Source organism: Astatotilapia calliptera, chromosome 16, assembly GCF_964374335.1.
Source record: "Astatotilapia calliptera chromosome 16, fAstCal68.1, whole genome shotgun sequence".
NCBI lineage: Eukaryota > Metazoa > Chordata > Actinopteri > Cichliformes > Cichlidae > Astatotilapia > Astatotilapia calliptera.
The window spans coordinates 6,062,448-6,085,004 of NC_137437.1; the positions used below are offsets into that span (position 1 = coordinate 6,062,448).

General features: G+C 41.2%; 3 protein-coding genes across 5 annotated transcripts; 1 reads left to right on the forward strand and 2 right to left on the reverse strand.

Annotated features, from left to right (window-relative positions):
* Positions 1-599: 599 nt before the first annotated feature.
* LOC113007729 (uncharacterized) lies at positions 600-5,668 on the reverse strand. Its single transcript, XM_026144604.2, has 2 exons — positions 5,309-5,668; positions 600-4,605 (listed from the first exon to the last, which is right to left on the reverse strand). Exons 1-2 carry the CDS (start codon positions 5,592-5,594, stop codon positions 3,260-3,262), a joined length of 1,632 nt encoding a protein of 543 aa, XP_026000389.2. The 5' UTR covers positions 5,595-5,668; the 3' UTR covers positions 600-3,259.
* A 43-nt stretch (positions 5,669-5,711) lies between these two features.
* On the reverse strand, positions 5,712-15,806 carry ska3 (spindle and kinetochore associated complex subunit 3). 2 transcript variants are annotated; one of them, XM_026144602.2, is made up of 11 exons: positions 15,555-15,806; positions 15,405-15,466; positions 14,474-14,645; positions 13,921-14,350; positions 13,726-13,787; positions 12,076-12,275; positions 11,794-12,000; positions 9,567-9,755; positions 9,339-9,418; positions 8,867-8,994; positions 5,712-6,738 (listed from the first exon to the last, which is right to left on the reverse strand). In XM_026144602.2, exons 1-11 carry the CDS (start codon positions 15,670-15,672, stop codon positions 6,581-6,583), a joined length of 1,806 nt encoding a protein of 601 aa, XP_026000387.2. In that variant the 5' UTR covers positions 15,673-15,806; the 3' UTR covers positions 5,712-6,580. The 2 variants fall into 2 exon arrangements, with proteins under 2 accessions (XP_026000387.2, XP_080146568.1); XM_080290442.1 differs by lacking the exon at positions 11,794-12,000.
* Positions 15,739-21,805, forward strand: LOC113007735 (uncharacterized). Of its 2 annotated transcripts, XM_026144618.2 has the most exons (7): positions 15,739-15,884; positions 16,467-16,520; positions 16,646-16,748; positions 16,853-16,934; positions 17,068-17,257; positions 18,491-18,694; positions 20,945-21,805. In XM_026144618.2, the coding sequence occupies exons 4-7, from the start codon at positions 16,882-16,884 to the stop codon at positions 21,677-21,679; spliced, it is 1,182 nt and encodes a 393-aa protein (XP_026000403.1). In that variant the 5' UTR covers positions 15,739-15,884; positions 16,467-16,520; positions 16,646-16,748; positions 16,853-16,881; the 3' UTR covers positions 21,680-21,805. The 2 variants fall into 2 exon arrangements, with proteins under 2 accessions (XP_026000403.1, XP_080146569.1); XM_080290443.1 differs by lacking the exon at positions 15,739-15,884 and having other exon boundaries at positions 15,913-16,520.
* The last annotated feature ends 752 nt before the right edge of the window (positions 21,806-22,557 follow it).

Below are 22,557 nucleotides of genomic sequence, written 5' to 3' on the forward strand. Positions count from 1 at the left end.
CTCGCTGCATTGTTAACATTCCTCAGGTCACGTGACGGACCAACGCACGTCAGCGGACCTGAAGATCGTCTATTAGGCAACTGCCGTTCACTCCGTTCACGTTGTTAGCTAGGTGCTATTACCGTTTGCGAACAAATTAAAATTAAAAATGTTTGTGTATTCGGCGTCGTACAAATCTTTTTTTGTTGAAGTGCATCAGTAAGTTTTACTTTTGATTTTAATAACGAGTTAAGTATAGAAACAGAACTGCGGGGTTCTAGTTTACGCTGTCAGTGCAATAGCGAGTAGTAACGAGCTGTGGTTTTCACCGCTGCAGTGACTGCAAAAAGCAACGGAGTGAGACGTCTTGATTTCCTTCCTCTGAAATATTCACAGGCGGAGCTTCCTCCAAGCATTTTTCCCTTTGATAAATAAAGTATATCTGCACATTACATTACTCAGTCACCCCTCTCCGGCCTTGGAAATAGTTTTTACCAATGACTCAGTGTGAAAGCAAATAAAACGTTATAATAATGTCAGTTATCACAGGACAACACGTACAGCACAGAGCTTCAATATTTTACACGTACACACAGAATAACATAACGGCGACTCTTGGGTACTGGGTAAGCTGATGCAATTCCACAACTTTATTTTTTCAGTCACAGGAGCTATATTAAAAGAGAAACTAAACAGGAAACCTTCAGGAGTTTACACATCATGGAAGCACATGCGTCCGTAACAATAATGTCAAACAGCAATGTAGTGTGAGAACATGAGTTTATAAACTTCTTTCATACATGTCAACCTAGAAGCTCTTTTATTTTAGAGCAGAAAAAACATCAAATAGGAAGTATTGACTTTGTTCTTATGCATGTAAGAACTAAATACAGACAGAATAAACCAACAGTCATTTCACAAAGCCTTTTAACTACTATTAATACTGGTATTTGGCCTTGCTTGATAACAGTCCTCCAGCGCCACTCACTACCTTAGGAACGGGCAAACACCATTTAAACCAGCCTGTAAGACTATTTTAATCAGTCAAAAAAGGGGGCTTTTCACTCCCTCCATAAAAGAGCAAGCAAGGTCTGCAGATACAGTCTACTCAGTCAAAGACTTAATTTAAAAAAAAAAAAAAAAAAAAAAATGAAGCATGTGTTCATCCAAAGTACATGCACTGCTGAAGAAATATATCAACCCATAGTACTGCTAATTAACTTGATTTTTATAGTTTGTTTAGAGCATCAGCAGTGCCAAACACCATGGCTAATTGAAGGGGAGAAAAGCAGGCAAGTGGACTAAATACTGTGGCTAGATGTCCTTATGGAAGCCCCAGAGCAATACAGTGTCAACCAAAACATGACCAGTCAGAAAAGACAGACAAGCATCTGTTGTCTGGGATATCCAGGGGTCTGAGAACAGAAGGCACATTCTGAACCTAACACCGATTATGAAGCATCACCTGTTAAAGCCCAGCACCTGAACTTAAGTGTAGTCTTTGTTATTGGAGCATTCCCAATTCATTTTTGGGCCCTGAGCCAATTGTATTGTAGCCCCTCAAACCTTAGGAGAAAACATAAGTATAAGTGTAGTGACTTTAGATTAGTTTTGGCAGAAGGTTGAGCACACAAGAATGATGTACCTTAAAAACAAACAAACAACAAAACAATGGGAACACACATTTAGACCTTGTTGACTACAGATGCTGACTCATCATGCACATCTGGCTTAGGGACCAAACCAGGAAAAAGTCCAAAGAATAGTGCATGATGTCAAAATAAATATCTGTAGAAAATATGGGCTGATCTGGAACAGCTTTACAAACTAAGGCACCAGCAAAGCAGCACTACTAAAATATGTAATTCAATAATCAGAGGGGTTATCTTCAAATTAAAAAAAATGCAGATATACTGTATATCAGTAGAAACTTTTCAGTTGGTGTGTCTACATTACTGAAAGGTCAAACCCTTTAAAAAGATCAAAATTTCAGTTGCTGGGTAACCTTTCTGGAAATAACCCGCAGCCTTGTATCATAACTACTGCTGTGGCTCGTGCTCATGGACCAAAGCCTGTCACAGTCTCCCACAGGAGAGGACAAACCAGTGAGAATGAATCCACATGTTAAATGTAGCTGATGTACTCATCTAACAATGTGTTTCTTCAGGCTCAACAGCATGTCAGCAATACTGTTTACTTCTGCACCAACACAAAAGATGATTCTTTTGAGATTTTTGTATTAAATAAGGAGCTTTAACTACTTTGGGAAAATTAATAATTACCTAAACACGTGGCTCAGTAAAAAAGGACATCATTGTTAATCACTGTATACAGCTCAAGCTAAAGTCTAATTTTCTGTTCATCAACATCATCATTACTATTATTTTTTAAACCTGCAAAACCAGCAAATCACTGCTGATGAAGACATTGAAGACATCTGCCATTCCAAGATGTGCTCGAATTGCCAACTTGTAGCTAATCATCACAGCTGACTGTACTCTTGCTATAAAAAGTACCTGGCTTACAAAAATGTGACTATGCCAAAAACGATGAGTTTACAACCAGTACTCCTTCACAAACCACAGGACATTTCTGTCCCTGCACTGTGAACAGAGAGGAGACACTGTGGCCGAGGAGTACTACGGTGTACTACTTTGTCTGGCATTTCTGTTATTTTAACCTCTTTCTATGCATATTCCTATGTGCACAGTTCCTGATTTAGATGCAGGGAAGCAACAAAAAAATAAATAAAAATTAAAAAAGGTTTAAGCAACATGCCACTTCTCTGCAGCAGATGGATGTAATCTGGTAACTACAGTCAGGGATGGGGAAGACACACTTAACAGTCAGAGATGTGGGATCAGTGGAAATGCATTACCCAAACTGCAGTGTGTATACTTCAGCATTTACAAGTAGCTAATAAAGACATATTTCATAAGGGTTTTACTCAGTTTTCACCCAAAGCCTAAACAAAATAAATTCTTGCAAGTCAGCCATTCTTTGTGAGGGGAGGTGCATAACTTAATGACATCACATCTCAGAAATGTGGTTTCTGTATTTGGAGAAATGGTCCTATTGCTAAGTATAAACTGACCCAGATCACAAGGAGTGACATAGATTGAAAGTTAGTATAGTGGAAAAGTATAGATCTATTTGCTGTAGTCATGATGTAGTGTCGACACATAGACACAGAGGGACAGCAAGAAGTGCAGTCCAAAGCAGTAAAGGGAACTGAAGAGCCTGATCAGCATTAAAGGAGCACGAGGCGTTTGTCTACACATCACTCGAGTGGAGCAGCAGAGATGCACAGGTTGTTTAAGGCACAGGCAACTTGCACAATCTTATCAAAGGTTGAGAGGTTCGACGTGCGCTCAGAGGCTGCGGTGAAGGCGCTCTCGACAGGGCCCGTGAGCATGGCGTACCGCTGCTTTACCATAGAGATCACCCTCTCCACATGCCTCTGCACGCTCACTGTCTCAGAGGAAGGATCAGCCAGCAATGAGCCCTCTGTTCTCCCATATGCTTCTCCCTGGTAGCTGTCAGCAATTTTAAACAAGGCTCCACGTGCTGCCACGGAGTCTCCGATGTCCAGGTCACGGCTTGCCAGTACGACATCGCCCGGGAGAAGCTTACACAAGAATCCACAGCCCTCAGCCAGGCTCTTGTCACTGACGTTTCCCAGCACACCCCTAGAGACAAAAGTGACCACGCCTTGTGGAGCCACGCCAATCAGATACTTAAACACGTTATAACTTGACCCCGCCCCCTGAGAGACCGGGTCCTCGAAAGGCACGGTGAAACAGTCTATGATGACGGCGCAGTCAGGGTGAGAGGCTCGCAGCGCAGCTGGCAGGTTTTTACGGAGCTCAGCTCTGGAGGGCCAAAAGACAGCCGTTGGCACCAGAGTAGAGGACATGATGCTGACCATCCGGTGAACTGTTCTGGTAACTGTGCCGACTTTCACGCCAAAGCGATAAGCCAAGTCCTGATTGCGGAGGTCCAGGCGGAGACGCATTAGTGTCAGCAGCAGCTGCTGGAACTTGGAGAGCTTGACGTTTTTCATTCCATCCATGTGAGGTGCCAGCAGCCACATGACTGTCTCTAAGACAAAGTAGTTGGGTAAACCAGTGTAAAACTTCACTTTCTCAGCATCATTCCTTAAGGAGTTCTCTGAGAGAGACATTTTCTCCACAGACTCCTTGAGGGCCTGATTCTCCCTCTTCAGGGCTTTCAAGATGTCATCAAAGTTCACCGGGACATCAGATGTCTGGGCAAACTTTCCTTTCTTGCTGTCACTCACAGACTGATCATCATTATCATCATCATCATCTTCGTCGTCATCGTCATCATCATCATCATCATCTTCAGTGCTGAGGGAGGAGGAGGCACTCTCCTCTGCAGTGGTCTCCTGTTCCTTCACCTCAGGATGCTTTTCCTGGCCCTGTTCATCCACCGCAGACATGCCCTGGCCCTGGAGGAACAGCAAGGCATTGGCTGCCTCCACCCGTGCTTCCTGTTTGTCCACGATCTCTAAGGCACCCGGCTCCTTCATCTCTGGGCATAAGGGAGCCGCCGTGAACACAGAAGGAACATAATCCGGAGAGCGCGGATTCTTCACCTGTTTACCTGCATGTGAAAAAAAAGAATCTAATTCAAATTCATCTGTTTATGATACTTGTGATTTAGAGTGCTCTCTCATTTTGTAGCGTGCAATACATAAAATAACAAACAGTTGCTGTTGTTCAGTCAGTACATCCCTAATTAATTTTTCCTCTACAAACAAAATTTAAGCATGAAAATCTTTGCACACAAAAAGATTGCACACACCAGACAATAAAAACAAAACAAACCTAGCATTAAAATACCACGTACCATTAGCGGCATCTACTTTCATATATTTAGTAAACAAAATTTATAACCCATCCCAGCTGAATTAATTGCAGTAATGCTACATTTTATTTCCATCTGAACTTAGTTTCGTAGAGCTATTTTTTAGATATTCAAAGGCTTACAGCTACAAACACCGCCTTTTTCCAGTCATTTTAATCAGTGAGGGTTTTTACTATGTGATAGTGAACCTAAACATGTTTATTACCCGCTGCAGTTACACCGACTATGCCACTGTCCCTCCTGACTTCATGCAACCTTTGAACACAACACTGCACTGACAGCAAAAAAACCCCAAACTCCTTGGTTTTCTAGACACGAGTGTTTATGTGGAAGCCTAGCAACATCAGTATGAACTGGTTTACTTTAAAAACAAACAAAACAAAACAAAAACCCACACAGGGGGACACTTTTAGGGTTCAGAGTGGTTTTGCCTTCATACCTGAAATGAAGTGAGTACTACAGAGCCGACTGCCGTCGTTCGGCACCCAGCCCTCTCGGTTCACAGCAGCTATCCAGCGCTGCTTCCTCTCGGGGTCCCGTGGGAAACGGTAGAAAGATAAGGTGGTGCCTGGTGTCCTTCTGTTCCTGCAGCCTGCCACCACACAGGTATGAACCATAGTAAGGCCACGGAGAAGCGTGGAAGTGTGCGCTGCAGTTTGCTGGGTGTTTTGACTCCCAAAATGGTGGTCTACCAGAGGGCGACAAAAAAACTGTAGTTCCGTCATCAACGGCCGTTAGCTTTCGTCACTCTGATTGGACCATCTCGGGACGACGTCATTGAAATGCGATCTTCACTCACGCCGAGAAGCAGAAACGCTAATGTCCCGAAATCACACAAATGGTTAATTTGCTCTTTTTTAATTTTCGAAAATGAACATGACGAAGGAAAAAACAAACCACAGCAACTGGAAACAACCACAGACAGTATAAAACAGATGCAATATACCTGTAGCTTATTAGATCCCTCTGTTAATCAGCTCTGAAACTGGAGTACAGTACTTGGCTTTCATCCACAGCACACAACTGTGATACAGTAGCTTATTTCAATACAAGTGTGTTTAGACTGCACAAAGATAAAACTCACTAGTTATATTTGAAAAGCCAATTACCAATTTGTTAAAGATCAAGATAGTAGTAGTCACATGCAACACATCACAGCAATGAGCAATAAAAGTTCAGGATTTTCTGATTAACAGTCTCATTTGCTATTTTATTTAACTTTATACAAATGGGTAAGGACAATTAAAAGTGAGCTGTGGTAGATGGATAAACCATCTATAGTTTGACAATGCATATTCATGTGGCTGAATTATTAACACCCATTGGTTACTGCAAGTCATGTGTTATACTCCCGCTGCAGAAGACTGAGCTTGCTATTGATAAAAGTTTAGCCTTTTTAATCCAACAATGTCTCAATATATATCTTTATGTATTATACGAATCTGTACTACTTGTCTAAACAACCAGTTTCCATTTTATTGCATACAACCATGGAAATGCAAATTATTGACTCACAGGTCCATGTACTATTTACAATCAAAACACAAACCATATACAATATAAAGGATAGCTGCTTTCTCTGATTGAGTTCATTTGTTGGGACTCTTCTCATAATGTATGTTTTTCTTTGCTGTTTGACTTGATAGATAATCTTTGCCTGCAGCTTAAGTGCTTAACATCACATAGATTTTCGCCAACGGATGGACAAGCTTTAGATGTGTGTGATCAGTCTGTACACAGAGGTGTTCCGGTCTCCTCTCACATGCTTCAGTCTCTTGAGCTCTGTGAGACAGAGGATGTATACGGGGGCCTTGGTTCCGACACTGATGATCTTCTTCAGCTTCTCCATCTGAAACTCTGTTGTTTCTCCTGCAGAGGGCGCCACAGAAAAGGGACAGATTAGAGAAATGAGAGCTTGTTCACATGATGATTTGCTGGGATACCGCTAAAATAACAAACACACCATGTCTGTAAAAATCTGGCTTTTTGAAACGTTTCGGGGGCTTAAACTGGAGGAAATCTATTTGGTATACAATTCCAATTATGTAACTGATGATGGTAATTTTGTAGCTGAAACCTCACTGAAGCCAGATCAATGTAAAACTGATGAAACCAGGCAAAGAAACAAACTGACTGTTCTGCTAACAATAAAGATGAACAGCCTGGTGCTGGTAGCAAATGTCCTGAGACATTTTAATCAAGAGATCTGCAATCAGAGAAATAACAAACATCTCTTGTTTACTTTCCAAATATCATACTGTTATCTTGAGCACTGAGTATAAACAATTATCTGAAAGCACAACAGTGGATACAGCCATTATATGACCGTGTGTACTTTGAGAAAACGATGTAGATCTATTCAGCTGGGACCTAATATGCTCATTTCCAGCTTGACATGTTTATTTTTGGACTACATCAAGTTAACTTTGCATGATTCACAGCTTTAAATAACTGTTTATCTGAATGTGGCCCTTTGTGCAGCCCCCACAGTTCATCCAGTGAAAGGAGCAGTTTTAGCTTCCCTCCTTCACCACCATCCTTCCCAAGGCCACTTCCTTTTAAGCCAACTTTCTTCTCATGGGATGCTCCTCACAAACAGAGCTGTGCGCCTTACAAGAGCATATAATGGATATTTTCTTATGAGAAAAACACAAGTGAAAAGACAGCAGTTTGAAACCTGAGCGTTTGGGCTTACAAGGATCACCGACATCATTTGAAACTCTGGTCGTGTTTAAAATGAGCATCTACTATTGTAAGAGTATGTATATGACAGGAAAATATGAAATATGATGACAGGCTTGGTCGTATACAGATATTATATGTGATGTCGCCACGCTTTGATTTTAAAAATGGGACAAATCCTCAGATTTCAGTCTGATCAGGTGCTTCCCTGATGGTATTGTGTAATCAGTCTGAAGCAATCTAAAAGTTTAACACAGTACAGCTAGTTCTTGCTGCTATCAGGAACAATTTGACAGGTTTATGAATCCTAATTTCTCATTGGGGTTGTGTCAGGAAGGGCATCTGGTGTAAAACTGCCAAATCAAACAGGCAGCGCTACCTGCTGTGGCACCCGCTTGTGACAAGGAAGCAGCCGAAAGCAGCTTCTGTGAATCCAGATTTCTTGTTACTTTAGAAGCTCAGTTTTTTTAAACAATTAAACCATTTTTTAACCTCTCATGTTTGTAACTACAACGGGGTGGATTATAGATGATCTCCCATTGAGTAACCAAGGGAAACATCGCCAGCACAGACCTGTTCATTCCCATTTGGTTGTTTACTTATGCAAATAGCACCCTCTGCTGCTAATTAACAGTCCAAACTAACAGAGGATGACAGCTTTATTCAGGGAAGGATTTCAGCATAACCGTGAAAACTACTGGACGCTATTTTTAAAACAGGAAGCGCTCCTCTGATTTAATAAAGGAAATCTGTGGAAGTCCAGTGTAACTGCAGTAATCAAATCCAACTGAACAAAAGTCAAACCAGCAAGATAATTTGTTTTCCAAGTTTGCAGCCAATCTGAAAACCACTGTGTGTGAGATCACAGGTGTTTTCTAAACTACTGACCACGACATCAACACCACTGCCTCAGTGAGAAGTTTAAACTGCTGCGTCAGAGTCTCCGTTTCTCACGCACCTTGACTGTGGTGTGTCCTGTAGTACATTAATGTATGATTACATTCTTCTCCACTACAGTTACAAAGCTATTCAATTCAATTCAGTTTTATTAATATAGCACCAAATCACAATAGCTGCCTCTAGGTATTTTATATTGGAAGGTAAAGGTCTGCAATATTACAGAGAAAACCCCAACAATCAGAGGACCCCCTATAAGGAAGCACTTGGCAACAGTGGGAAGGAAAAACTCCCTTTTAACTGGAAGAAACCTCCGGTAGAACCAGAGTCATGGAGGGCGCAGCCATCCTCCATAACCGGAGCTGTTTAAACAAGAGCTGCATTCATCCATGACCCTGTGCACAAATATAACACTGACCTTGATACTCTGCCATGAAATTGTTGATGTTGTGAACCGTTTGGTTGAGGCTGTTCAGGCTCATCTGCCTCAGGTAGCTCGGTAAACTCTGGAACTCGTTCTCTGACACTTCAGGCAGACTTGCAGATCTGGGAGAGGAATGGATGGAAGGTGACACGTCACAATCAAAGTTTTGAAAGAAAGACTGCAGGCACGCATCATGTAAGAATGGATAAAACTGAGTGAAATAAAGAAATTAACACATATTTCATCAGGAGAGACTGAAATAAGCAACACAAAAGTTCAACATTTATTAAAAATATATACAAATGATATCTCATATCTAATATTTTACATTAATATTCTTCTCTGCTACCGAGCACCAGCCTGATCTGCAACTTTGGAATGGACACACAATAAAAGCTACTAATTTAGAGTTCATGAATTAAATATTGCCACCTATATCTATATTTCTTATTTTATAACGGGCTACCTGTGTTTCTTTTTGTCAGGCTTGACAGGTGGGTGTTCATTTGTCATTGTTGTCTTCTTCAACTGAGCCTGGGACACAAGCTACAAAATAGGAGGAAAGAGCACGAGAGGAAAGTTCACAAATTATAAATGTTATGTAACATTTACGTCAACAAGGAACATGAATTTATCTGCAAACAGCAAACCTATGGATTTCAAAAGTGCTTTTATGGGACTAAACAAGACTAACTTTACAGATGTCCTGTGTGACAGAGCTCAGGTCTGGCATCTCCGGGGTGGTTGGCTCTTGGTAGTGTGCTCTTATACGAGGTGTCCCCAAGCTGAACTCCTGGGTGAGTCCATCCAACTCCAGGCTGTTGACATTGGGCTCCTTAGCCACCTTTTCATTCTCGCTGAACTTCAGGATTTTCCCATTGCTCTGTAAATGACAGGAAAAACTTTGACCTTTAAACATGTTTCATTCACATTTTGATAAATCTCATCTGTGCACAGGAATGAAAATCAAATGAGCAATTTTAGCTCATTTTTGACTTCATGTAAAACAACAGAATTTGTTTGCTAGTAAGATGCTTTTAATTTTTTTTATTACACCTTTTTTCTTAAAAATTTCTTGTGGTGAAAAAATATTTTGATATATTATGATGGACTGAAAACATTTTTTTAGAAGCTATATTAGTCTGTTACTATAAGAAGGAAGTTTCCCTTCTGGAGATTACAGTTCATTTTATTTAACCAACCTTTCATAAAATCTAGCCATACAGTGGGGCAAAAAAGTATGTAGTCAGCCACCGATTGTGCAAGTTCCCCCACTTAAAATGATGACAGAGGTCAGTAATTTGCACCAGAGGTACACTTCAACTGTGAGAGACAGAATGTGAAAAAAAAATCCATGAATCCACATGGTAGGATTTGTAAAGAATTTATTGGTAAATCAGGGTGGAAAATAAGTATTTGATCACCTCAAACAAGGAAAATCTCTGGCTCTCACAGACCTGTAACGTCTTCTGTAAGAAGCTTTTCTGTCCCCCACTCGTTACCTGTATGAATGGCACCTGTTTGAACTCATCATCTGTATAAAAGACACCTGTCCACAGCCTCAAACAGTCAGACGCCAAACTCCGCCATGGCCAAGACCAAAGAGCTTTCGAAGGACACCAGGAAAAGTATTGTAGACCTGCACCAGACTGGGAAGAGTGAATCTACAATAGGCAAGCAGCTTGGTGTGAAAAAAATCAACTGTGGGAGCAATCATCAGAAAATGGAAGACATACAAGACCACTGATAATCTCCCTCGATCTAGGGCTCCACGCAAGATCTCATCCCGTGGGGTCAAAATGATCATGAGAACGGTGAGCAAAGATCCCAGAACCACGCGGGGGGACCTGGTGAATGACCTGCAGAGAGCTGGGACCAAAGTAACAAAGGTCACCATCAGTAACACACTACAACGGCAGGGAATCAAATCCCGCAGTGCCAGACGTGTTCCGCTGCTGAAGCCAGTGCATGTCCAGGCCCGTCTGAAGTTTGCCAGAGAGCACATGGATGATACAGCAGAGGATTGGGAGAATGTCATGTGGTCAGATGAAACCAAAGTAGAACTTTTTGGTATAAACTCAACTCGTCGTGTTTGGAGGAAGAAGAATACTGAGTTGCATCCCAAGAACACCATACCTACTGTGAAGCATGGGGGTGGAAACATCATGCTATGGGGCTGTTTTTCTGCCAAGGGGACAGGACGACTGATCCGTGTTAAGGACAGAATGAATGGGGCCATGTATCGTGAGATTTTGAGCCAAAACCTCCTTCCATCAGTGAGAACTTTGAAGATGAAACGAGGCTGGGTCTTCCAACACGACAATGATCCAAAACACACCGCCCGGGCAACAAAGGAGTGGCTCCGTAAGAAGCATTTGAAAGTCCTGGAGTGGCCTAGCCAGTCTCCAGACCTCAACCCCATAGAAAATCTGTGGCGGGAGTTGAAAGTCCGTGTTGCTCGGCGACAGCCCCAAAACATCACTGCTCTCGAGAAGATCTGCATGGAGGAATGGGCCAAAATACCAGCTACTGTGTGTGCAAACCTGGTAAAGACTTATAGTAAACGTTTGACCTCTGTTATTGCCAACAAAGGTTATGTTACAAAGTATTGAGTTGTATTTTTGTTATTGACCAAATACTTATTTTCCACCCTGATTTACAAATAAATTCTCTACAAATCCTACCATGTGGATTCATGGATTTTTTTTTTTTTTTTTTTCACATTCTGTCTCTCACAGTTGAAGTGTACCTCTGGTGCAAATTACTGACCTCTGTCATCATTTTAAGTGGGGGAACTTGCACAATCGGTGGCTGACTAAATACTTTTTTGCCCCACTGTATTACATCTGACTTGTCATTTTGTTTGCCATAAAGCCGTGAGGATCTCTGGTTAAAAGTAAATGCTTTCCTGTTCGTCTTACGCTTTGTAAAGAATTTCCCAAAGCAGACTCTAGGTTGGGCATCACTGGCAACTGCTTGTCCTCTAAACCCGTGGTGGATATATCGGGCACATCATATTCCCAGGTGCGTTTGAAACCAGCTGCCCTGTTACAAGGTGGGGATGGAAGATCCAAGGTCTGGGTGTCATTATCCGTTTGCATAACGGATGGCTCAGGCTGCTGTGTGCTCTAAAAAATTAAAAAGGTGATGTGAAATTAAAATGTCAGAAACAAAAACACACACAGTTACATTTTATTTCTTACCTTTTTGGTACTGACTAGTCTGTTCACGTACGGCGTTTGAAATGCTGGGACTTCGGGTGTGGCAGGTAGGTTGCCAGGGTGACAGGGGAATTCTGGGACACCAGTGCCTTGTGCAGTTGGAGACGAGTGACCGTTTGTCTTTTTGATCTTGAATCCCGGGGTACAAAACATAGGCGGCTCTGGTGATTCCAGCTTTTCAGCTGAAGGTAATCAAAACAATGTCACAGGAAGATATTTAGAACCATTTCACTGCAGTGCTTTCTCTTAACAGCCTGGTGCCGTTTCTCTACATGTGCTACTTTTATTTTTCAAAATACTAGGTATTTTAAATACATAGTATAGAATTTTTAATACCTTCAGGTGGCATCTTTGAAAAACAAGCAACATTTCAGATAGAAAAATGGTGCACTGACAAAGCCTTGAGCTGTTTAATAAAAACAAATGTAGTTCCCGAGTACTTAAAGCTGATCATTTTCTATGAAAAGCTCGTTTTGGTCAGTGTTTTTTTTATTTCTCTTTTGGACGTCAGATTTCGCTGAACAAAATGTTCAGTACACTTTTTTTTCAGATCCAAGTAGTGAAAAAATCTGCACAAGTGTGATGTGGAAACTTGTAGTCTCCACTGGCTAAACGCTGGGGATTTTGTATCATTATTAAACTTAAGACAATGAAAACATAACCATATTCAAACATGCACTTTTTAATTAACAGGCATCAGAATATGTCATGACATAAGATTACTTACAACTTACTAATAAATAAATAGTAAGATATTTTAAATAGTTTATAACACTCGAAAAAACACTGTTTAGAAAATGTAAGATGAAAATAAATGCAAAGGGAAACATCTGATCATAAACTAAGTGCTGGATAAAGTCATGCAAGAAAAAGACAACTGAAGAAGAGAAACATCTTGTTTCCTGAATAGTAAAGACATCCGATTTCTTTACTAAAGATGTATACTTTATACATTTGTGTGAAAAAAACGTTTTCACTGAACTCTGTTCAGTCCTGTGAAAAGGTGAGTACACCGTTCCACAGAAACTAAGATCTTAAATAGCAGCTAATCAAATAGCATTCAGGCAGGGTGGTTATTTGGGATCGTTTTGCAGACACAGGTCCTGGACACCTTGAAGTCATTCATCGACCATGAATTTCTCTGTATGCCAAAGGATTCTAGAATCAAATGTGAGACCATCTGTCCGACAGACAAAGCTTGGCTGATACTGGGTCATGCAAGAGGACAACGATCCCAAGAATATCAGCAAATCAACAACAGAATGGCTGACAAAGAAAAGAATCAATGTGTAACAATGGTACAATCAAAGTGCAGACCTTAAGAGAGCGGTGCATAAATGGCCACAGACTTGATGTTGTAAAGAAGAGTGGGCCAAAATTTCTCCAGGACAAACTGACAGACTGATAAAGTTATACAGACAATTACTTCAAGTTATTGTCTGTATATTTACTTCAAGTTATTACTTCAAGTTATGGGTCTAGACGTGTCTACAAAGTACTGAATCATTGGGCGTACTTAGTTTTTAAACAGGACAGCGTAGAGTTTTGTGAAAACTTTCTCTTTTCCATGAGTGTAGATGACAGTCACCTATTGTGGGGTGAAGAAGAGCTATGAGGTTGACAGTTTCATACCTTTAGTCTGCAAACTGTCTATTAAACCGTTCACTGGTGGTTCAGTTGTGTCCTGTAATGGTCTGTTGAACAAGAAGAGACTCATAAAGCAGGAAAAAGCAGTTTTACACAGTAAAGTCTTAAAGGACCTGCAGTAGTAACACTACAAACCCTGAGTGTGGCCGACAGGGGTCATTATAGTTCATACCACTCTACCTTGGTTGGTTCTCAGTCTTCTTGAACAGATTCATGGTGAAGTCATTGTTCAGACACATTGTGTGCTCTGTGATGCCAAAGTCGTGCATCTGGGGTGTTTGGAGTTCGTAGTCATCCATTCGCAGGTTACATTTGGGGGTAATGGGCATGGGCGATGGTAGAGATGCTTTGAGTGAGGGTTGAGGAAGGTTCATCTCAGGCATTGGGGGAACTTCTGAACACCACTCAGTCCCAGCCAGAACTCTCCTTAGGTGCAGTTCAGACAAACCAAAATCAGAGAGCTGTGGAGTTCGCAGCACATCAGTGTTGGGCAGCTCTGGTTTTGGAGCCATTGAGGAAGGATTCCCTCCATCCTCCTCCTGATTTTCCTCTTCTACTGAGTCGTCATCTGCTTCTTCATCTTTAGCCTCCTCCGCCTGATCTTTAGGCTCTATACAAGAAAAAGTCACAATAAGAAAACCATAAATGCATGTCGCTTTTCTTTTAAGTGAAAAGAAATCATTACACGTGATTACCAGTGTTATGTAGTCGTTTTGCCATTGTTAATACTTACTGGTTGATCTCTGGGTGTCACAGGGAGCTTGGTAACCATAGTTCTCGCAGTGTCTCTTCAGCCTCTCAATGTCCTTGAAGACTTTCTGGTCCATTACTCTACACGCCTTAATGAAGCTGCTCGCCTCATTATTCTTTGCTTTCTGCTGAGCCAAGGCATCCTGGATCTGTCCCTACCCGAGAAGAGACTAGAAGTGATGAGCACTCACCATTCAAAAATGAACCGCCCGACCAATTTACAATATTAGTCTTCAATAAAGATATTGCTATGAATAATCGGTTTATAAATGACACACAGATATTCCTTATGATGCTTGAAATAAGCGTCAAGTTAACAGAAGTCAAAGACGTGGAAAACCTTTGGCAGCTAAAGACTTTATATTATTCTCACTTCAGTGGAGAGTTCAACAATAGCAAAATGGTTTTACCTGCAGTAATACATAACGGGTAGTAATTTTGTAGGTAAAATCAATAGCGTTTTGTACGCAGTTACACAGCACAGAAATGCAATTTAATTTTTATGCCTTCTGAACAAGTGCACTCAGGCATTTCAAATGACAAGACTTGCTTTTATAACGATGCAGGCCAAACTGTATTTAAAAGAAAGGCAATAATTAGAGAATAACCACATTTATCTTGGCCTTTTGAAAGGGTCTGTCTCTGAGTTGGGAGCCACAGTACAAAGGATGTAAAAGTGTAATAGATAATCGTGCATCACCACAGTTCTACCTTTAATATGTTAAATACAAAGTTTGCCTAAAGTAAGATTTTGAGTGCAGGACTTTTGAATGCATTTGGTTAATTTTACATAAGGCATTTAACGATCTTTGTTGCAGCTGCTGATAAAATATTGCATTGTCGCGCTAACCTGTGTATATGTCGCCACCTTTAGATGCAATTAAAAAAAAAAAAAAAGACGTGCTAACTTTTACCTTCAGGTTCCCTACGTCACAGTTCAGTTCATGATAGGCTCGCATCGCTCTGGCTGTCTTTTCTGAAATAGAAAAGAATTCATATTGAGATATGTGCGATGAGTTCACTGTAAGCGATTTAAGCAGCCTGTGTGTCAGCGTGTTTCTCACCGCTCTCGTCGTCGTCGCTGTTGCGGTTTTCAAATGCGAGCTGGAGCTTGGCAGTCTCAGATTCCAGAGTCACTGCCAGCTTTTTCAGCTTCCTGAAGAATTGTGTAGTCGAGTCCATTTTCAGGCAAAAGTCCGACACGAGCAAACTGAAACCGACGTCAGACCTTCAAAGGCCGTTTGTTTATCGTTTCTATGTCGGCAGAAAGAACTAAATTTCAATTTTGGCGCCTCTTCCGGTATTAAGCGGAAGAGACTTCTTCTTCTTCTTCTTGGGTTTTAGTGTTTAACGTGCAAAGGGTTTTATTCGCGCCCCCTGTGTTAACAGACAAGGTAAAACTGACGAACGTTTGATATTTTTCTATTTGACAGCGCATTTTAGTGGCATGAGTATATGGTTACTTCTTCATATCGTGCTCGGCATTGTGACACTGAAATATTTATTATATTGTTTAATCGACTTGACTCCATTTCAACGTTGCTTTTGTCTTAATACTCCATGACCTTTTATGCAACCTACATCAGAAGATGTTTCTGGAGAATTCAATTCAAAATGCTGTGCAAATAAACAGAATGGAACAGAGAAGGATATCATGTGTAGCAAGTATAAAGATTAGATGCGCTTTTTTGTACAGTATATGTTATTTTGAATAGTCTGCAATGCTATATTTCAGGATAAATAGAAGATGACCCCTCCTTTAATGTGAGATAATGCTCCAGGTCTATATTAACACATTCAGTTGCCTCCATTTTAAAGAGATGTCAATATTGTTTGGCTCCACATGCCCCAGAAATAACCCGGATAAAAGGTTAAATACTGAGACCATGCAGCCAGGAGATGGAGCTGTATAGACCCAGAGAAACTGAACCCAGGAAACCTCTGATGAATAGAGGATCTTGTGTTTGTCTCCACAGCCTGGATCTGCACTGGACTAAACGATTGGAAAATGACATGTACTATTTCTACAGGTATTATGTGAAAATATAACACCTGCAATACATGTGCACAGGTGAACATGCACCTCTCAGCATTTCACAAATGTTAATCTAGCTTTACATTAATCTGTACGCATCACTTTTTTCTTCCTCTCAAGTTCAAAAAGGTATTGTAGGTGGAAGGCGCTTATCAGATACACTGATTGTATATAAATAGCGCACTGTGAAGGTCAGCACAAACCTGCACACCAAACAAGCGAGGTGAGGTGTAAAAAGAACCAGAGGATTTTTGATCTGGTAAATGTCACAGTGATTTACACCAACTTCCATCATTTCTAAATCTCAACTGTTCATTTTCTCCTTAGATAACCTTCCAGAGGACAGCTCAGGAGCCATGGCGATGTTTGGAAAGGTTTTGGAGCCAGTGGGCTACATGCAGACTGTGAGGTGGGTGTTCCTCTTTGACATGATAATTCACATTGTAGCTATGCAAACTTATTGTTATATACAAACGGTTTTTTTGTCTTTTTTTGGGGGGGGGGCTAAACCAGGAGTGTCTTTACTTACTTGCTGTGCACAGGGTCTTGGTCCAGGGCATCTGTTCCTATCTTGGTGGCAGTGCTACACAAGAGGAGACTGAGCTGGCCAAGAAGAACTTGGACCACATCGACCAGGAGCTGGGAGCAACGAGCTACGGCCTGCTGAAGGACCAGGAGGTCCATCAGCTGGAGAACGACCTGGCTGTGGTGTACTACCAGCTGGGCACTGCGGTGAGAAAACTCTACGACCTCATAAACACAATTTTATGTGCAAGGTTGTGTAATATAGCTGAATAAATGATGCAAAGTCTAGAAAAGAGACTATAAAAGCAAGTATTTCATTAGCAATGGTGATAATTTTATTATATAATTATTTAATGGGTATGCAGATAAAATGAGCAACTGGAACATCATGCCTCAAGTTCTGGGACGTGAACATTTTATCTTTATTCACTGATCCCATGACAGACAAATAAATAAATACATTAACATAAAACCATACACAGACTGAATAATCCACAATTAAAATCAAAGAAAATAAAAAAAAATGCTAAAAAGAAATCCTGCCTGTGCTCTCCTTTTCTACTCAAAACACTTCTTACATACGCCTATAGTCTAATATATGTGAAGTTTCCAACCTCTGGACCCTATTCTGACTGGAAGCAGGTTTATTTATCAAAACCTGGGCCAAATTTTCAATTGCTAGCTTCACCGTCAGTTCTCTAAGGTGAAATTAATCCTGGGAAGTGTCTTTTTTATCAAATTGTCTGAAAACAGGGTGAAGGACTTGGAAGCACTGGTGGATGTAAAACAGTATTATGGCAATAAATTGGCATATATAAAGCCTGAAGAGTACAAATATTTAAAAGTAAAGCACAAAGACCCCTAAGCTTACACTGGGACTGCATTTGAATTCATCACTGTGAGTGTATTATGTAAAAATATGGGACCAGATGTATGATTAAAGCATCTGCTCATTTCTACTGACTCGTATTAACAGGCTTACGCCTTCTATTTTTCTCTTTAATTATTTCCGCGGCTAAGTGTGGCATTTGGTTATGTCATAAGTTTACAGGTATTTGAATTTGGTGCTGGTGGTGGATAGGGTGGCAAGGTGGGGTGGTAACAAAAACACAGGCAGCAAATGAATTCATGGAAACGTTTACCCACTGTCATTTTCTGGGTGGCTGGTTATTTTTGGAGTGAACGGATGAGAGATAATGAGACTCTTCATCAGCTAAAAGCTGCCAAATGTGAGTGCAAACACCTAAATTGATAGAAAAGGTGCTGAGTGTGAGAACCGGAAAAGCTTTATGTGTCCTTGTCCAGATTATTTACTAACATTCCTTCATATTAAAGGAAAATGCCATGTTTTTAATTTGACCTGTAGTAAACTGAAGTATAGAGTTTATTATTGCCCCGAACCACTGGGTTTTAGATGCACTCCATCTCCTCTGGTTTTAGGTGAGGGCCCAGTCAGACTTCACCAAGAAGGAGACTGAGGTTTTCCTGCAGTACGTGCAGGATTACCGGCTGGAGAGGCAGCTAACAGCACTCTACAATCGTCTAATGGGAGTGTCGGCGCTGACAGACCAGCCCCCACTGCTGGAGGAGGTCATACTGAGCCACAAGCCCAAACGCTGGGAGCTGAGCGAGTTCTGCGTCAAGGTTAGTGGATGTGGAAGGGTGGTGCTTGGTGTGGAGGGGTATTTGTGATTAACTCATTTGGCTGCAGGGAGTCGGGGTCATTAAAGTTTCATTTTTTTCTTATTTGACTTTCATTATGCACAGGCACGCAAGCCTGAGGTGAGGTTTGTGCAATCTTATGCACAAATGCACACACACTTTTTTTTGGCACATTTATCTTTGTGAGAACCTTCACTGGCAAAATGCATTATTTGGTCCCCCGATCAAACATAAATTAGCTTCGAACCTCACCCCCAAAATACTTCAAACAGCCCATTGAAGGACAGTCTGGAAAAAAAAAAAAGAACTGGTCACTTTTTCAACACGCCCTCAGTTTCAAGGTCTAAAGCAGTTTGGTATCCCGTAAATACAAATCTCCAATCAAGTACAAACCAAGAGAAAGGAAAAAAATATATAATTAAAAAACAATCCTGGAACTTCATTATATAAGATCCAAAAATGAAGACTCTATGTTAGATGCAGTCACATATATAACAGCACAAATATATCCAATCCCACTGAGAACGAGTTATGGAAAAAATGCAGGAGAGGAAAATGCAGTGAGAAGCACAGCTGTACCAGATTAACTATTAGTTTTCATAGCAAAAAAGATAAATGTGACAGAAAGGCACTGAGGTCCCGTGGGGAATGAAGCATGCTGCATCTGTCTTCTTGCTATGAAAATAAACTGAATATTTAATCTGCGGCGCTGTGACCTTCTCTTGTCTTTCTCGTGAGCTGAGTCGGCAAATTCCACCTTTGCCTGTGCTGGGAACAAATGTGTTCTGTCGCTTGCTTCGATAGATGAAGAGCTCAGGCTTTAAAGCTAAAATTTAAAAATCATTAGTTTCTTGTAAAGAAACTGAAAGGTTACTGGTTTTATTACCATAAAAGCATTTTCCTCCTTTATGCACAGAATCAAACAGACTTCTTTTTTTCTATTTCTTACATTTAAAAGTGACCTGATGGTCACTGTGGGTCCTTTAGTCCATCTGTCATTCCCCTTGGCAAGACACACAGAGCCAGTCTGCTACATAACGACTGTCCAATTTTACAGGAAATGAATCTCCCAGAAGTCACAGGCTTGTTTGTTATATAAAAGCAGTTAGATGATTATCTTTAAACCATAATTGGCTGTGTGGGGTCAGCACTGACCTCCTTGTTATAAACAAAATGTAAGACGGTGTTAAAGGAAGTGTGCACACTTTGCGCTGCTTGTCCGTTTAGAACAGTTGTTTTCTTCAGTCATCACCGCAGTGAAGAGAAGAGTTTCCATCCAAGAAAGTCAAATCAGTCCAGAGTCCACTTATTAAAGGGCTTAAGTGTGGATTAGCCTTAATGCTGAAGCAGCTTCTGCTTCTGAATGAGTAAATTTGTTTGCACGTTTCTCTTTTCAAGGACTGATTTGCACAAGTGCACTTATATAAAAACACGGCGAGCTAACTGATGTGAAATGATAGTTGCAAAATGTGCCTTCATGGTGTGGTTTAAATAAAAATGAGAAAACGGAGCTTATTTTGCACACAGTGTATATAGCTGCAGGGTTTACTTTGAGAGAAGGACATTTTGAACCAACTATAGTAATCAAAGTCATGGCTGCAAATCATGTGGTCAAGCCTGAAGAGCCCGACCTTGCTAATCAAAGAAACTACAGCCAAGTTTCTTTAACCTTGAAGAACTTATCATAGATAAACATATTTTAGGTGATAACGTAATCTGCTGTGATTATGCTTCTGGTGCTGAAACAAGAACCAAGGCGATGTCATTTTGTCTTAAACCAGACAAAATCTTACATCTACATAAGATAATTACCCAAACCTGAAATAATAATGCTTTGATTATTATTAATATTATTATTATAAGAACCCTCTGTGTTGTCACTAAAGGAGCCTGACTAACACTGGATATCCAGATAGTGCTTTTTTGACTCATAAAGGTCAGGTTTGTTAAAGCCTTGCGAGCAGTGATTTTATTATGAATTACAGCTGTTACTCAGAAAGGTGACTGGGTCACAGGAGAACAGTCAGTTTGTCATGTGCATTGTCATTTTTTTCAACATACAGTGTTAGGGTGAGGTGTATTTACACCATTTAAAGGCAAAAAGCATGTTTATTAAAGAGCTGTTTTGTTCCTGTGGTTCCACTTTCTCAGACTAAAATGCTGGCTAAAGGATTTATGGGTCATGGACACTTTCACATGTTCACGTTCTTTTTCTCCTCTTTCTTCTGACAGATAAATTTTGTCCTGGGCACTGGTCTGCTCTGCCTCTTCACTCAAGCTTCCCTAACAGGAAGAGACCAGGCTCTGCTTATCAAGAGCTGGTCTGACCGTATGGGCGCCCTGTACAGGAAAATGAAGAACACGGGAGGTCGCTGCTTAGGCTACTTCCTGGAGCAGGCGGAAGAGGATATACGGCAGCAGCTGCAGGAGGCCGTCCACAACCGATTGCCCCCAGACGAGGCGGCAGGGAGCATCCTGAAAACCCTGGAGAAGAATTACGATTGGCTGCGCTGGGCGGTGATGCTCCACCCCGCTGTGGGACCCAAGGAGGAGGAGGAGGAGGAGGAGGAAGGAGGAGAAAATGAAGGTGAAGCGACAGAACGACAGCCTGGCAATTTGCTCTCCGTGGCATCTGAAGCTCCTATCCCCCATGTGGTGGCGTGCTACCGGGACACACCCACTACACTGGATAAAAGCCGCATCCACCAGCTCATCGTGGATTTGGAATGGAAGATCCCCAACCCACCACCTGAGGTGTACGCTTCCATAGAAGAAGACCCAGGCAGGGCTAGGCGCTACCTGGCTTCCCGCATGCTGAAGAAGCTGCAGGAGGGGTTGGGATCTGGTGTGGCCGTCCATGTTGTTCCGGGCAGGATGGAGATGAAATGCAACTTCCCTCAAGCCTCCTACTACCTCTATGAGTACAAACACCGGCTGGCCTCAGGCACCGTGTGTGTGTTTGGATGAAAGAGAGATCGTCTGCTGGTCTCATGCACATGTTTCATAATTCTGCTACACTATCAGCTTTAGATTTGTTGGTGGATATCTTGTGTACTATTGCCTCTAAATAAATATTATTTTAGAGAAAAACAACATGCACGAGTATTTGCCTTGCTTTATGGCTAAAGTCCAGTTTATTAAAACTTGGGTCTTATCCACACAGATGAGCTAAAACATTACAACCAATCACAGATGAAATGATTCTCTGAGCTATATTAGACAATAAGTGATCTCACAGTCATTTTGTTGAATGTGGGAGAAAAGTTGCATGTGTAGACCTGAGAGTCTGTGACTAGGACCAGATTTTTATCACGATGGCCAGACAACTGGGTCGGAACACTTTAGTAACAACTTCCCTCAAACCTATTGTCACCTGGTGACAATAGGTTTGAGGGAACGTTTTTGGATTCACGTTGGCGCCGCCTTGCAACTCACAGGACTTTGAGGATCTGCCACAAAGTGCCAGATAACCACAGGGCGGAGCATATTAGAGAGGTGATCATAATTTTTTAGCTCATCATTTTAAAATATTTAAAGAAAATCTGAGCTGGACTGCATGAAGATTTTTATTACTATGGTCACCTGAGGAGCACAAGACCAAAATTTCTCTTTGTCTAATAGTTTAAAGCCAAATACCTGAGAAACTCAACGTTTCATCAACCAAAAGTTAGTGTCTTTACTGTGCACAGTGCAGAGCTGTTAACATGGCAGTAAATGTAATTGCTGAGATCTGGGAATAAAAAGTTCAAAGAGGTTAAGAACCCAAGAAATCAGACAGTCAAAAGTGCATATTCACGATTAGCCACACTACGACTGTTTTGAGGCAAAACATCCATCATGAACAG

Coding starts and splice junctions, on each gene's coding strand:
- LOC113007729 (XM_026144604.2), bottom strand. CDS start 5,594: ATGACGGAACTACAGTTTTTTTGTCGCCCTCTGGTAGACCACCATTTT. Junction 4,606..5,308: donor TAGTACTCACTTCATTTCAG/GTATGAAGGCAA, acceptor TTTCACATGCAG/GTAAACAGGTGAAGAATCCG.
- ska3 (XM_026144602.2), bottom strand. CDS start 15,672: ATGGACTCGACTACACAATTCTTCAGGAAGCTGAAAAAGCTGGCAGTG. Junction 12,001..12,075: donor GACTAGTCAGTACCAAAAAG/GTAAGAAATAAA, acceptor TTAATTTTTTAG/AGCACACAGCAGCCTGAGCC. Junction 9,756..11,793: donor TGGGAAATTCTTTACAAAGC/GTAAGACGAACA, acceptor TGTCATTTACAG/AGCAATGGGAAAATCCTGAA.
- LOC113007735 (XM_026144618.2), top strand. CDS start 16,882: ATGGCGATGTTTGGAAAGGTTTTGGAGCCAGTGGGCTACATGCAGACT. Junction 16,935..17,067: donor GGCTACATGCAGACTGTGAG/GTGGGTGTTCCT, acceptor TGCTGTGCACAG/GGTCTTGGTCCAGGGCATCT. Junction 18,695..20,944: donor TGAGCGAGTTCTGCGTCAAG/GTTAGTGGATGT, acceptor TTCTTCTGACAG/ATAAATTTTGTCCTGGGCAC.